The sequence below is a fragment of the Pleurodeles waltl genome, chromosome 5, assembly GCF_031143425.1.
Source record: "Pleurodeles waltl isolate 20211129_DDA chromosome 5, aPleWal1.hap1.20221129, whole genome shotgun sequence".
In the NCBI taxonomy this organism is placed as follows: Eukaryota; Metazoa; Chordata; class Amphibia; order Caudata; family Salamandridae; genus Pleurodeles; species Pleurodeles waltl.
Window position 1 is genome coordinate 1,254,314,565 of NC_090444.1, and position 16,464 is coordinate 1,254,331,028.

The 16,464-nt window shown below is 47.9% G+C and overlaps 1 protein-coding gene across 1 annotated transcript in view; it reads right to left on the reverse strand.

The window, feature by feature from the left end:
* MDN1 (midasin AAA ATPase 1) overlaps positions 1-16,464 on the reverse strand; it is a 1,740,009-nt gene that overhangs the window by 1,237,884 nt on the left and 485,661 nt on the right. Inside the window, exon 25 of the mRNA XM_069235499.1 lies at positions 3,667-3,875. Within this exon, the coding sequence (XP_069091600.1) occupies positions 3,667-3,875 (209 nt within the window). The remainder of the gene's footprint in view (positions 1-3,666; positions 3,876-16,464) is intronic.

The following is a 16,464-nucleotide window of genomic DNA, read 5'->3' on the forward strand; positions in this document are numbered from 1 at the left end:
TGCCACCTAGCATGCTTGACCACCAAGATGCGGGTGGCCATAAACCCCAGAAGCAACACAGTCTATCTCCCTGAACCCCAGGACAGAGACTGAAACATTGGGATCATAGACTAAATGTCCAGAATTCTCCTATCTGAGGAAAAGGCATAAAACCAGAATGGCACCAATGGAGGGGAGAAGGAGTCATGTGTGACTCTGGCATGTTGATCGTGAAAACCACAGATGACATGAGGTTCACTGTAGTCTGGAAGTGGGTGGCGAATGCCTGCCTCCAGCAGCTAGTTGTCAAGGTAGGGGGAAGACTTGAACCCTCAACTCTAAAGGTGAATACCAACCATACAATATTCTGTCACAGGCACCCTCCTGATAGCTCCTTTGGCCAAAAGGTCTTTCTGCCCTAAGATGGAAAGATGGTCCTCACTTAGTCTTTCCAGGGATGGTGGAGGGTGTGGCAGAGCTGCAATGAAGGGTAAGGACTACCACTTCCAGACCATCACCTGTCTGATGCTATGGTCTATCAATCCAGAAAGAAGCGCTGATCCAGCCTCCAACCGGTTGGCTGTGCTCCTTTAAGGGCATTAAAAAAATCATAGGACTCTGGAATTAATTTTGGTTTAGGCATGATAAAAGGGTTTAATGGTTCAGAATGCAGTGAAAAAGAGCACTAACTTCTGCAAGTTCAACTTACTCTTCCATAAAGTAGTAATGTACAGGCAATTCGATTCTGCAATGCACAATATTACACTGGTACACACAATTGGGACACCTTTTAGGCAACTGGCAAACTCAACAAGATATACATTAAGATTAAATTAATTCCAAGTTACTAAGCTACAAAGAACTCTGGCTCCTTGTAGGAAAATGCCACTGTTGGTATGGTCACCCCCCACTTTTTTCCTAGTGTTGATGCCAGCTTTGATTGGAAGTGTGCTGGGACCCTGCTAACCAGGCCCCAGCACCAGTGTTCTTTCCCTAAAATTGTACCTTTGTTTCCACAATTGGCACAGCCCTGGCACACAGTTAAGTCCCTTGTAAAAGGTACCCCTGGTACCTAGGGCCCCTGTGGCCAGGGAAGGTCCCACAGGGCAGCAGCATGTATTATGCCACCCTCAGGGACCCCTCACTCAGTACATGCACACTGCTTTGCAGTTTGTGTGTGCTAGTGGGGAGAAAAGACTACGTCCATGCCCACAAACCACTGCCTGTGGCATAGGTAAGTCACCCCTCTAGCAGGCCTTACAGCCCTAAGGCAGGGTGCACTATACCACAGATGAGGGCATAGCTGCAAGAGCATCATGCCCCTACAGTGTATAAGTCCATTCTTAGACATTGTAAGTGCAGTGTAGCCATATTGAGTACATGATCTAGGAGTTTGTCATTACGAACTCCACAGCACCATAATGGCTACACTGAATACTGGGAAGTCTGGTATCAAACTTCTCAGCACAATAAACCCATACTGATGTCAGTGTGGGACTCATTGAAAAATGTACACAGAGTGCGTCTTAGAGATGCCCCCTGTATGTTAGCCGAACAGGTAGTGCAAGGCAGACCAGTCTGTGCCAGTCTGCCACTTCCAAACGAGTTTCTGACAGTGCCTTTGTGCACTCTGTGGTCAGAAACAAAGCCTGTGCTGGGTGGAGGTGCTTCACACCTCCCCCTGCAGGAACTTGAACACCTGGTGTTGAGCCTCAAAGGCTTAAGCCTGGTGTTACAGTGCCCCAGGGCACTCCAGCTAGTGGAGATGCCCGCCCCCCTCATGAGCCCCCACTTTTTTTGGCAAGTCCGTAGGGATAATGAGAAAAACAAGGAGTCATCACCCCCTCAGCCAGGAACACCCCTAAGGTGTCCAGAGGTGAAGTGATTCCCCCCCCCCCTCCTTGAGAAACCCTCCATCTTGCTTTGGAGGATTAGGACCAATAGGGATAGGGATGTGCCCTCCTCCCCAGAGGGAGTGGACACATGGAGGGTGTAGCCACCCTGATGGACAGTAGCCATTGGCTAATGCCTTCTGACCCTAACACACACCTAAATTTAGTATTTAGGGGCGACCCTGAACCCAGCTCTTCAGATTTCCTGACAACCTCAAGAAAGGAGGACTGCTGAGCTGAAAACCCCGTAGAGAAGATAAGGAGACAGCAACCGACTCTGCCCCAGCCCTACCGGACCATCTCCTACTTCGAAAAGCTGCAAGGAAAGAAGCAATGAAATTCTGCAGGACCAGCGACCCCTGAAAAGCCTCCAGGGGACTGCCTGCCTCGCCGAGGACCAAGAAACTCCCATGGAGAGCGGACCTGTCCAAAAAGAAGACCAAGAAACCAACTTTAAAAGGGCTCACCTCACTCCAGAAGCGCTAGTCCAACTACTCTGCACCTGACACCCCCAGCCCGTGTCCCTAGAACTCAGCTATTCAGAGAGGACCCCCAGGCGACTCAGATGACGTGTCCACACTGAATTGACCTCTCTGCACCCCCACGATGACACCTGCAGAGAGAATCCTGAGGACCCCCTTGACAGCAACAGCCCGGGACGAAGATATCCGACACCTGGAGAAGCACTGCTCCTGCAGCCCCCAGGCCCGAGACAAACCGACCACCAGTGCAATAACGACCAGCAGGCGGCCCTCACCCTTGCCCAGTCGTTGGCTTACCCGAGAGGCCGCCTTGTGTCCTGCCTGCAGCACCTAAGTGGCCCCCAGGTCCTCCATTGAGTTCTATTGAGAACCCAACGCACTGTGTGCATACTGCACCCGGCCGTCCCTGTGCCAAAGGGTTTGGTTTTTATGCCTACTTGGGGCCCATCCAGTACTCCTCCAAACACCCCTGGTCTGTCCTCCGACAACGTGGGTACTTACCTGCAAGCAGACCGGAACCGGAGTAACCCCTGTCTCCATAGGTGCCCTCATTATTTTGGCTCCTGTTTGACCTCTGCACCTGACCATCCCTGTGTTGCTGGTGCTGGGTGTTTGGGGTTACCTTGAACCACCAACGGTGGGCTAGCTCTGCCCCGGTTACTGAACCCATAAGTGTGGTACTTAACTCAGAAACTGTACTTTACTTACCTCTCCCAGGAACTGCTGAAAATTGCAGTGTCTACCTTTAAAATAGCTTTTTGCCATTTTAAAGAAAACTGTGTACAATATTTCATCTATTCAAAGTCGACTATGCAAAGTACCTTTCATTTGATGTACTTACCTGCTAAATTAATCTTGTGGTTCTAAAAAGAAATTAACAAAATAATATGTTTCTATATAAAACCTAATGACCTGGAGTTAAGTTATTGAGTGTGTGTCTTCATTTATTGCTTGTGTGTGTACAACAAATTCTTAACACTACCCTCTGATAAGCCTTAATACTCGACCACACTACCACAAATAGAGCATTAGTATTATCAATGATTGCCTCTGTCAAGCCTCTTGGGGAACCCCTGGACTCTGTGCACACTACATCTCATTTTGATATAGTATATACAGAGCCAGCTTCCTACACTCCTTATCTATAGAAACTGAAATGGTGACTAAACATACAATCAATCTAAAAAGCATTACCAATAAAAGCCTTGAAGTATTTTAGTAACATGCAAAACAAGGTCATATTTGAAAGGTTAAATAATCACTGTATGGTATGCTAAATTATTTACATGCCAAGGACCAACTCATTAACAAACCTTCCTGCCTCCATAAGCTCCTGGTGGATTTTGCGTAGCAAACAGCATGAATCTGGGATGTGCTTTGACAACTTCTTGTGTTTCGGTCACAAACAACTCCCGATTATCATCCAGCAACCTGTTAAGGGCTTCAAGGACATCTGTAGGAGCCAAATTCAGTTCATCCAAAATAATCCAATAGCCCTTCCTCATTGCATCAATAAGTACTCCTAGAAGGAAAAATAAGCAGGTTAACACGTTTCTGATAATTTTGAAGCTAACCCTAATAAGTGGCTCTGAAAACAGATATTCTTTAATATTGTAATTTAATTCTTGCATAGATTTCTCTATAATTATCAAAAGTGGTATACTTGGCAAACAAAGCTGAACATACACAAGATAAACAATTTGAGATTTTACTTCATATGGGTAACAAATGTGGTCTCTGTTTTCTAATAAAAGTGTCTACCCAAATAAGTGTGCAAAGAGCCATAATATTTGCTAGCAATGAGTAACATATAAAGAGAACAGGTTTCTAATCAAGATTTACAAGAAATGTTACTTAATTATAAAAAGGGAATGCTTAATTTACCTCCACATTGCACTGCTGATGAATATCCCCAGGTGCCAGACTAGATGCAGAAACTATGCAAAGCTCTCTTCTGCCACGAAAGAATATGAAATCCTTATCAGCAGTAGAAGCAACACATAGAGACTTCACTGGAGTCATACATCGTGCACCCCGACACACTCAACTTAGTTTCTCGCCCATGTCTCACTTGCTCTTACAGGCAGAGTCAAGGAAAGAGCTCATCAATTTAAGAAAGTGCAGTGGCAACACTCCAATCTGAAACCATACTAAAGAGGACAATAACCTAGGACCATAATTCAGCACAGGGAGGTGGAGGTGATCATGAAGAATCTGCAGTTTCCACTGGGAAGATCATTACTTTTACCTGCAAATTCCTAACAAACAAGTTAACTACATTTGGTAATGCCTTATTTGGAAGGGACTATATGTAGCTGCAGACTCCTTACCTTAGTCTTCTAGCTGCCAATTCCTTTATTTAGAATTTGCCCCAGGCATCGGACTGATTCAGGAAAATAATTAATGAGCCATAGCCCTGCGTGACTGTAGGTGGTGTTGATCGATTCCGTGTGCGTCAGCAGCATCACCCAAGATAGAATGGATGCCCTTGACACCTATATAGGCACCTCCCAGGCACGCTGACATCAGTTACTTTTCACGACTTTCAACGCCAGAGCGCAGAACCATTAAGGACACTGGCCAATGGTGTGGATAACTAGAACCGTCAAAGGGAATAGCCATGTCCCTAGAAATCCATTTGCAGAATAGGGAGGATGGGTGGACTGGTAAGGAATATGCAGCTAGATAGACTCTTCCAGATAAGGTGTTAGCGAAGGTAACTACCTTGTCCGTCTGATATAGACTTCTAGCTGAAGATTCCTTACATCAGAATACATACTCAAGCAATACCATCCCTGGAGGGCTGTCTACGGACACATTTCAGAATAGGAAGTTATAGCAAAGTGCCCCTTTTTAGGGTTAAGCGTCCCTGTTGTAATCTCTCTTTGGGCTTTTAACCACGCTCATGTAACGCCTGTCACTTTCATTGGTTCGTGGGCTTGCCTTTTAAAATCCACTCATGGCTTTTGGTTAGCCCTCCTCGAGCGCACCGGCCAACTACTGAAAACAGATCGCGCTGGGTTTTACATGGCACGATTGCGCTCAGTTTTTTTGGTTTTAAATTTCAGCACAATCGCGCTGGGTTTTACATAGCGCGATATCGCTCTTTTTTTTTCCTTTTCTTTCAATTTATGTGGCAAGAAAAGTCCGGTTAGGAGTTTACAATGCTAATAGGTTTAACTCCAGCAAATGCAAGACCCTTTGCATTGCAATGCTTGCTGACAATGTTTACCGCCACTTTTTACCACTGGTATTGAGGTTCTTCAACTGAGATGCACTGGGTTCTTGCTAAACAGGTCCCCAGTGCCAGTTCTCTTGCCATAAAACAAGATAAAAAGTCTAACTGTTTACAACTGACACCCACTCTAGTACCTGTAAGTCCTTAGCAAATGGTACTCCTGGTGCCTAGGGTGAGGGTAATGGAGAGGGTCCGTAAGGGCTGCAGCATGTATTGTGCCACCCTATGGGACCCACTAAAAACTGCACACAGTGATGTCTAGACCAATTACTTAGATACTGCAAGTGAACAAGGAAGCCATCTTAAGTTATGTACTCTCCACTGGTCAACATGAGTTACTCATCTACATAATGGCTTCACTGTAAACCAACTGTACCAATAATCTTAATAATAAATCCAGATTGTTGCCAGTATTATATTTATCATGAAGTGCACCCAGCGGGCATCTTAGAAGTACTCCCTAAAAGCGACTAGTCCTCCACTGTGCTGGCTGACTGGTATTGAGCAGCAAGCCACCACAGACATGTTTCTGACCTCCCCCCTGGAGGTGAAAGCCCATGATCTCAGAGGCCAGAAACAATGCCTGGAGGAAGGCGTTATCACCTCCTCAAGCACGAGGGCTAGTGAATCTGTATATCAAGGCCATAGACTTCAAAGACCCTGCCGTCTTTGATATGTGACCCCGGCTTCCATAGACTTGGGAGATGCTACCCTCTGCCCTGAGGCCCATTTGGCACAAGACCGGAGGGAAATTAATTATGCAGTAGGAGTGTTGCACTACCACGTTAGCTACACCCCTAAGGTGGGCAAGTCTGATGTGCTCTACGAGGGAAGGGTTCCACCATCTTGTTTTGGTGGAATTAGGTATTTTGGGACCAGGTTATGCTTAATCCCCACAGGAATTGGTCAGATATGGGGTGTAGTCACCCCAGGGGTAAATATCCCTTTGGCTACTACCCTACACTCCCCTAATGCCCCTAAACTGAATATTTAGTTGCCCCCCTGACACAAGAAGAACAGATTTGTCTCACAAAAGAAGAAGGACCAAGAATATCCAAAGAATCGAGAACTGCTGGTTGACTTTGGCACAAAATCCTGCCTGCTTATCTGCTCCTGTTCTGACACCTTGACAACCTGACTTGTCCTGCAACTGTTCATTCTCCAAAAGCCGCATGGAGCCTCCAGCACTTGACCAAGCCGTCAGCGTCTCCCTTTAAGTACAGGAGCCACTTTCCTGCACCCTGCTGGCCACCAGGCCCACCGATGCAGCAGCCACCCAGGAAGAAACCACTGAGTTCCAGCAGAACCAACCTGTCTCCCCATCATGTGACAACACCCCAGGACCTACTGGAGCTGTCCTGCAACAATAACCGGGGTACAGGACCCTTTGCAGCAACCACTGCTTGTTTGTGTCCAGTTTGGACTCCAATGATGCAAAAGGAGACCACCCATCGAGGGACTTCAGCATCGCAGAGGTCAGCACAGAGAATGGACCAGCTGCTCTGTTTTTGTACGCTTCTTGCAAGTCCAACCAAAAACCATGGGTCACTCAAAACCAGCTATACCCAAGCTCTCAGGGCCAGGTCTACAACAACTGACGGTTGGTCCCAAGAACCCCACTGACAGAACCATCACCTCTCTCCCCCCCCCAACCCCCCCCCCCCCCCTGCTTCCACAATTGGGAGTTCCCAGACTTGTCCCCAAGTCTCCCTCTGCAACCTGTTTCCAAGTTGCCTCACTTTTTACGCCAACCGCGCAAGGCACCCGACCCAACTCTGCACTCAGACAATCCATGGCAGATAAATGTGTACTGCTGGTGTTTCTTGTGACCTTGTCCCCCTAACATCTAAAGGGGAACCCCAAAAACAGAGTACAAAGACCCCCATGCAGTAAAAGTACTTTACCAAAAGGAAGTCCTTGAATGAAGTTGTTACTTGCAAAAATAAGAGTGGCTTAGATGATAAAGCCTCTAACTCAGTAACTAGTTTTGCAGATGTGACAGCCACAAGGAAAGATGTTTTGGTGGCGAACAGTCGCATGGGACAATTATAAAGTGGCTCAAAGGGAGTACACAACAAGAATGTAAGCACCAGGGCAGGGCAGCAAAGATCTTGTGTTAGAACAGGCAACTTCTACCACATAAGGAGCTGCCCAGCTATACAGGAGATATTGGGAATTAGGGGTGTCCTGTCTAAATAATGTGTGAGAACGCTTTTGAGGCCTCCCCTAAGTGGTGCCTGCTAAATATATGGGAGGACATGGACCTTACCTGAATGGACTACATTCGGATGGCCTTGGGGTTAATGGTATCTAAAATTAACATTGCTTGAGATTGGAGAGACAAACAGCTGCTTGACTGGAAGTTGAATATGGACTGGTGCATGATTGCAAAAAGAGCAGTCCATGAAAGCAGGGGCTGTCTGGGTAAAGGACTCGAGTATGTGGGAAATGGAATCATTATTGGGGTGGGTTGTGCTCCTCTCTTGGATATTCAGGGAACAAGTTTGGCACCAGGTGCATCCAGAGACTGCTAAAGTTCAGTAGCTTGCCTATGTAACGGGTGGTTGGCTGGAGGAAAGGCTGAGTGAACTGATTTAAATTGGTTATGACATGAACTACACTATCATGTTTTCTGTTGGAGTTTATCTGCAATAAAAAAGATGTATTTAAAAAAAAAAAATGGGAGCACCGAATTCAATTCCCACTGAGACATAAGAGGAGAAGGGGGTAAAAGATGAACTAAATCTTTCAAGAACCTACGTACAACTGAAGATTTGAAAAGAGTGCTGATCAGGTAATTTGAGGAATGCAGAGATAGCAGAAAGATAACCTTTAAGAGTGCCCAGAGCAGAGCCCTGCTGGGCAACAGAGAATGAATAGAAGAACCAGAGAAAGGGGGACAGAAATGGATCAACTTTTCTGTCAGAACACCAAGCGAAAAATTTCATCCAACAGCAGACATATACCGTCTTGGTGGAGGAACGCCTGGCTGCCAAGATTTCAGGAGGAAGGTCAAAGGCTGTCAACTACTGCCGCTCAATCTCAATGCAAGAAGGCGAAGACCGGGCAGGTTTGGGTGGAGAAATTTCACCGCTGCTGCAATAGAAGATCCTCAAGAAGGGGCAGCCTTGATGAGCTACAACCACCGCCATCGCCTTGGTGAAAAACCAAGGCGTGATGGTCAGGCCAAAAGGTAGCACAGCAAACTGAAAATGCTTATGGCCGACTGCGGTTAATGTCTGTGAGCAGGCAGAACGGCGATATGAAACTATGCATCCTTCAAGTCCAACGCTACCAACCAGTCACCTGGATCTAAGGCAGACAGGACCTGAGTCAAGGTGAGCATTTTGAATTTCTCCTTCTTGAAGAAATAGTTGAAGGCCTCCGTCCTCCAGCACCAGGGAGTAGCAAGAATAGCAACCACAACCTACTTCTTGCATCGGGACCCTCTCTATGGCTCCCTTGGCCAAGAGATCTACAACCTCCTTGCGTACAGGAGAAAGATGATCTTTCACCAGCCTGTCCTGAGATGGTGGCATGGGGAGGAGAAGTCAGGAAGGGGAAGGAGTAGCCTTATCCGATTAACTGCAAAACCCACCTGTCCGATGTTATGGACTGCCAATGGTGCAGGTGATGACGGATCCTGCTACCAACTGGGTGCCTGTAATGGTATAAGGGCTGATTAGGAGGGTTTGGAGGCTGCAGCGGTGGGAGGGGTGGTGAACTGACCTGACCCTCTGGCTGTCTGACCCACGTGGTCTGTGTATACTGCGCACTCCTCCACAACTATTGAAAATGAAAGCATGACTGAAGTACATTTATTTATTTTCTGTTGAAGTGATACTCTATTTTGTATTTATCTAAGTGTATATTTAGTGATTGTATGATATGTAATTAGTGGTAGAAGTATTGAGACATGCTTAATGGAAGCTATGTTATCGTTTGATTAAAATAATATGAAAAGAAATATACAAATTATTTTTGCAGTGATTGATTCACAGCTTCACTGCTGTAGTATACTTCATATTTTTTCATACTATTGTACCAACATTTTCTATTTTAGTTCCACTTTATCCAGGTATAGTAGGGTTATTAGGGTAAACCACCTTGTTTCACAAACGTCACTTCCAGTGCAGATGATAGACGACACACGCTAAGATTCAACACCACCTACCGGCGTGCAAGGGTACTGCTCACAAAAACACTTATTGCTCCAATCTGACACCTTAGGATAACTCTAGGGTAAGGAATCTGCAGCTAGACGTCTCTATCAGATGTAATGGATTTCCTAACAAGGAGGAAAAACTGAATCCTAGCCCCTACTGGCAAGGTTGTGGTCCTGAAGGGGAAAATTAGAGCAGTTTCCTGGCCACTGTGGCAGAGGACCAGGAAGTAGAGGATTGCTGCCTCTGCTTGTGGTAAAGGCTTTGGCTGCCACTATGCTCCCTGGAGTAGCTCCCTTACCTGGCTAGGAGGGCTGCTTTTGTTGGCATGCCAGGCCCAAGAGTAGCCTTCAAAATAGTTTATACTGCTAATGAAATTGACAAGTCTTTGAGCACAAGAGTGGAACGGAGACTGTAGCATGACTGTCTTTAAACCGGTCTAACACACAGTAGGACTTCTCTCCAAAACACCCATATCCAAACACATCCAGTTGCATGCTTCTAAGCATACTACCTTACTGCTACGCTGGGGTCCAGGGCATGACACACAAAATCTGTGTTATCCAGGACAGCATGTAAAAGGTACTTTGCAGCATCATGTCAATTTTGTTTGCTCTGTGCAAAGGCTGCTTTGAGATCAGCTGGGCCGGCCTGCAAGATATAGCTAGCCATGTATCTCCACAGTATATGGGTATCTTCCCTGAAAACAGATATTATGCAGAGAACGTAGGGCAAAGCTAGCTCAACAGAGCAATTTCTTTTCAAATATGGTAATATGATTGCAAGTCCGAAAAGGCAGAAGAGGAAACTTGTGGAATACCCTTACGTATTGGTTGATGGCTGTACCACAAAACATTCCTGAGTGGGATCTTGAAGAAGAAATGCTGGATCACCAGGAACTGGTCTATGTTGCCTACCTGTCACGTGACTGCAAGGGCTGAGTATGGTTTCATCCAGGGGGCCATTGGAGTTTCCCTAAAGCATGATTAAAGGGCAACACTGGTTCTGTAAAAGCCAGCCTGGTTGCAGATTCAACAAGTAAACTGTGGGCAGTTTTAAATCAAGGATCTTTGTAAGGAAATGCCTTCTTGGCATGGTTACCCTCTGACTTTTTGCCTTTGCTGATGCTAAGTTCTGATTTGAAAGTGTGCTGAGGCCTGCCAACCAGGCACCAGCACCAGTGTTCTTTCCCTAACCTGTACTTTTGTTTCCACAATTGGCACACCCTGGCATCCAGGTAAGTCCCCTGTAACTGGTACCCCTGGTACCAAGGGCCCTGATGCCAGGGAAGGTCTCTAAGGGCTGCAGCATGTCTTATGCCACCCTGGGGACCCCTCACTCAGCACAGACACACTGCTTGCCAGCTTGTGTGTGCTAGTGGGGAGAAAACGACTAAGTCGACATGGCACTCCCCTCAGGGTGCCATGCCAACCTCACTGCCTATGAAGTATAGATAAGTCGCCCCTCTAGCAGACCTTACAGCCCTTAGGCAGGGTGCACTATACCATAGGTGAGGCCATAAGTGCATGAGCACTATGCCCCTACAGTGTCTAAGCAAAACCTTAGACATTGTAAGTGCAGGGTAGGCATAAGAGTATATGGTCTGGGAGTCTGTCATGCACGAACTCCCCAGCACCATAATGGCTACACTGAAAACTGTGAAGTTTGGTATCAAACTTCTCAGCACAATAAATTCACACTGATGCCAGTGAACATTTTATTTTAACATACACCCCAGAGGGCACCTTAGAGGAGCCCCCTGAAACCTTAACCGACTAGCCGTGTAGGCTGACTAGTTCTAGCAGCCTGCCACACACCAGACATGTTGCTGGCCACATGGGGAGAGTGCCTTTGTCACTCTGTGGCTAGTAACAAAGCCTGTACTGGGTGGAGATGTTCATCACCTCCCCCTGCAGGAACTGTAATACCTGGTGGTGAGCCTCAAAGGCTCACCCCCTTTGTTACAGCACCCCAGGGCACTCCAGCTAGTGGAGTTGCCCGCCCCCTCCGGCCACGGCCCCACTTTTGGCGGCAAGGCCGGAGGAGATAATGAGAAAAACAAGGAGGAGTCACTGGCCAGTCAGGACAGCCCCTAAGGTGTCCTGAGCTGAGGTGACTGACTTTTAGAAATCCTCCATCTTGCAGATGGAGGATTCCCCCAATAGGGATAGGAATGTGCCACCTCCCCTCAGGGAGGAGGCACAAAGAGGGTGTAGCCACCCTCAGGGCTAGTAGCCATTGGCTACTAACCCCCCAGACCTAAACACGCCCTTAAATTCAGTATTTAAGGGCTCCCCAGAACCTAGGAACTCAGATTCCTGTAACCTAAGAAGAGGACTGCTAAGCTGAAAAACCCTGCAGAGAAGACGGAGACACAAACTACTTTGGCCCCAGCTCTACCGGCCTGTCTCCCCACTTCTAAAGACACTGCTCCAGCAACGCTCTCCCCAGGGACCAGCAACCTCTGAAGCCTCAGAGGACTGCCCTGCAACTAGAAGGACCAAGCACTCCGGAGGACAGCGGCTCTGTTCACCAAAGACTGCAACTTTGTAACAAAGAAGCAACTTTGAAACAACTTGCGTTTCCCGCTGGAAGCGTGAGACTTGACACACTGCACCCGACGCCCCCGGCTCGACTTGTGGAGAACAAACACTTCCGGCGACTGCGAGACCGTGAGTAGCCAGAGTTGCCCCCACCCGAGCACCCACAGCAACGCCTGCAGAGGGAATCCCGAGGCTCCCCCTGACCGCGACTGCCTGCTTCTAAGAACCCAACGCCTGGTAGGGACACTGCACCCGCAGCCCCCAGGACCTGTAGGATCCGACCTCCAGTGCAGGAGCGACCCCCAGGTAGCCCTCTCCCTTACCCAGGTGGTGGCTACCCCGAGGAGGCCCCCCCCCCCTTGCCTGCATGCATCGCTGAAGAGACCCCTTGGCCTCCCATTGTTTTCTATTGAAAACCCGACGCTTGTTTGCACACTGCACCAGGCCGCCCCCGTGCCGCTGAGGGTGTACTCTGTGTGTGGACTTGTGTCCCTCCCAGTGCCCTACAAAACCCCCCTGGTCTGCCCTCCGAAGACGCGGGTACTTACCTGCTGGCAGACCGGAACCGGGGCACCCCCTTCTCCATTGAAGCCTATGCGTTTTGGGCACAACTTTGACCTCTGTGCCTGACTGGCCCTGAGCTGCTGGTGTGGTAACTTTGGGGTTGCTCTGAACCCCCAACGGTGGGCTACCTTGGACCTAAACTTGAACCCCGTAGGTGGTTTGCTTACCTGCAAAAACTAACAAACTCTTACTCCCCCCAGGAACTGTTGAAAATTGCACTGTCTAGTTTTAAAATAGCTATATGTCATTTATGTGAAAACTGTACATGTTATTTTGCTAATTCAAAGTTCCTAAAGTACCTACCTGCAATACCTTTCATTTGAAGTATTACATGTAAATCTTGAACCTGTGGTTCTTAAAATAAACTAAGAAAATATATTTTTTTATACAAAAACCTATTGGCCTAGAATTGTCTTTGAGTGTGTGTTCCTCATTTATTGCCTGTGTGTGTACAACAAATGCTTAACACTACTCCTTTGATAAGCCTAATGCTCGACCACACTACCACAAAATAGAGCATTAATATTATCTCTTTTTGCCACTATCTTACCTCTAAGGGGAACCCTTGGACTGTGTGCATACTATTCCTTACTTTGAAATAGTGCATACAGAGCCAACTTCCTACAATCTTCATTACCCTTTGTACTACAACTGTAAAAGAAGCACATTCTTCAGTAGGTGGTCCAGGGGGGATTCAAATTTTGGAGAGGTATGCAACCAACTAGCATTTTGTAGGTCCAAAAAGTTTTTTGCCTTGGTGATAATGAGTAGGGGGGGTGGGATGTCTGCCTCCTCATATTCGTCGTCTGCAAGGGGAGCTTTTTGCACCCTCTGGACTGTGTCCAAGTCCGATGTGAACAGGGTCTCTGGTAGTATTGGTGTTGTGGAAGAAGCTGGGAGTCAAGTTATGTTGTAGTTGGCTGCACCTTGGTTATTTCATAGTGTGAAATGGATCTGGTACAGCCAGATGTCAACTCCAGGCCAGAGACTGGTGTCTAAATTACTTCCAGGACAAGCACTGGCAGAGTCACCCGCGGCACCAGAAGAGACTGACGTGAATTACCTATGGTGTAACCTCTTATTAGATAGTGTTACAGTGTCCAGATAGCCAACGCTCTCTAGTGGTAAATGTGGTGAGCAGCCAAGACTTATCTAGGAGAAGTATGAAGCACTTGCAATACCACAGAAGTCACACAGTAACTTATCACATATGAAAGGAACCACACAGCATTGCAAAAATAAAGGTACTTTATTACAGGAACACCAAACTAGATTACTATAGGCAAACATTCTTCTGGAGATAAGCACACACAAAATATAAACAGGTAAGTATTAGGAAATAGCATAAAACAGCAAGGGACTTATGGGCGGCAATACCATTTACTAAAAAGTTGGGACGCGAGAATGGGTCTCCGCCCGCCACAGCCCCCCCACCCACCCACCAAAGGATATCAAGTGGTAAGCCAAGGGATGGGAGAGAGTGGAACCCCAAGAGGTAAGCATCTAGAAGACCCCCAAGCGACCAGGAGAGAAGAATTAAGTTACTTGGTTGTCCAATAGGCTAACATGGGGACTCTTAAATGGAATATTTAAAAAGCAGGATCAGGCTGGTGGAACTCAACAGTGGATTCTGGATGAAGAGGACCTGCAAAGGAAGGTGACAGAGTCCAGTCCACGCGGGAGAGTACAGGTGGGGAATGGCCCACCCTTCTGTGGGTGAAGATCCGGGTCAACAATGATGGATATAGTCCAGCTGCGGAGCCCAAGGGCTGCAAAGGAGTTGCTAAAGTCACCTGGGAGCTGTCTCTAGCCGGTCGCCTGACTGCAGACTGGTCAGGAGGATCACCAACAAGCAAACGCAACTTTAGCTGTCTGAGATTTGCAGAGTTGAAGAGGTCCAACGAGGTCCTTGGGACTCGACCCTTGGAGGGGAGTCCAGGCTAAACCTCAGAAGACAGGAGAGCCAGCACAAGCAGTCAGAGCCCCCACCAGTTGCCCACTGGTAGCAGGCACAGTAACTTGCAGTGAGGCCTAGGCAGCACCCATTAAGAGGAGTCCCACGTTGCTGGAGCAGCAGAGGGGAGACTATCCTTGCAGAGGCAGAGTGCTGAGGACCGGGGATACCTCATATCAGCAGTCAACAAGCCTTGTTTGCTGCAACAGTCGTGCAGCACAGGTGTTCTGTCTTGGAGGAATAGGAAAGGACTTACTGTCTCCAAAGTTGGAAAGAAGGCAGAGAGGACCCAGAGGACCCCTTCGAACCACCACCTGTGTTGGAGAATCTTCACACGTCGGGAGGACAGCAGATCCCAGCAGCCGAATGCCGCTGCCTAAGGTGCCTGCGGATGCCAGGGATTGACTTCTTCAATACAAGGGAGATTCCTTCTTGGGTGCAGCTTAAGTCTTGCGATGCCCAGAGGATGCACAGCAGTGGACATGCTGCAAGAGTCACAGTGCATGATGGTACTCTTCTGCAAGGAGAGGCATGGGCTCACCATCTCCCAAGTTGGACAGTGGCAGAGAGGATTAAGGGGACCACTCCAGACCACGACCTGTGATGCAGGATCCATGCAGTTCCAGAGTAGAGCAGATCCACACATCCTGACGGTGTTGCTGTAGGTGCCCGCAGATGCAAGGAAGTGATTCCTTCACTCCAAGGGAGATTTCTTCTTGCTGCAGCTGAAGTCTTGCCAGCCCCAGAGGATACACAGCCAGGGAAATGTTGCAGTTGCTGGAGGGAGCCGGAGAAAAAAATGGTGCATGGCGTGGTAATCTCAGGAGTTGCAGTCTTGTCGGTTCCTGAAGTGTCTAGTTGCAGTTCCAGTCGCCAGGAGCAGATGTAAACAATGCAGAGGAGTCCTGGTGGAATCTTGCACGTCAAATCTGAGGTCCCACCCACAAGGGAGTCCCTAAATACCAATGAAAAGGGGGTTTGGTCACCTTGCAAGGTGACCACCTATCAGTAGTGGTCTCTCACGTCACCTGCCTGACTTGGCCTCTCAGGGGCCTCTGCACATCTTATTTTCAAGATGGCAGAATCAAGTGGCCATCTGGAAGAGCTCTGGGCACCTCCCCTGGGGTGGTGATGGACAGGGGAGTGGTCACTCTATTTCCTTTGTTCAGTTTCGTGCCAGAGCATTGAAGGGGGGGGTCCCTAGACTAGTCCAAACTGGTTTATCCAAGTAGGGCACCAAATGTGCTCTTCAAAGCGAACCAGTGGCTTGGGAAGACACCCCTCCCAAGCCTTGTAACACCAGTGTTGCCCACCTCTCCCACGGGAAATCCTTTGTTCTGCCTTCCCCTGCTTGAGCTGGTCAAGCAGCAGGAGGGCAGAAACCTGATTGAGGGGTGGCTGCAGCACAGGCTAACCCTAGAAGACTGGTGGGAGCAATACTGTGGATCCTCTAAGGAGCCCCCAGAGTGCGTGGAATCATACAACCACCACTAGCATTAGTATTGGGGTATGATTTCGACATGTTTGATACCAAACATGCCCAGGCTCGAAGTTACCATTAAGTAGCTGGACAAAGGTCCTGTGTCCAGGACACAGGTAGAATGGCTTCCATGCACTTACGAAGTCCAGTGCAATGGAACTGGCGTTTA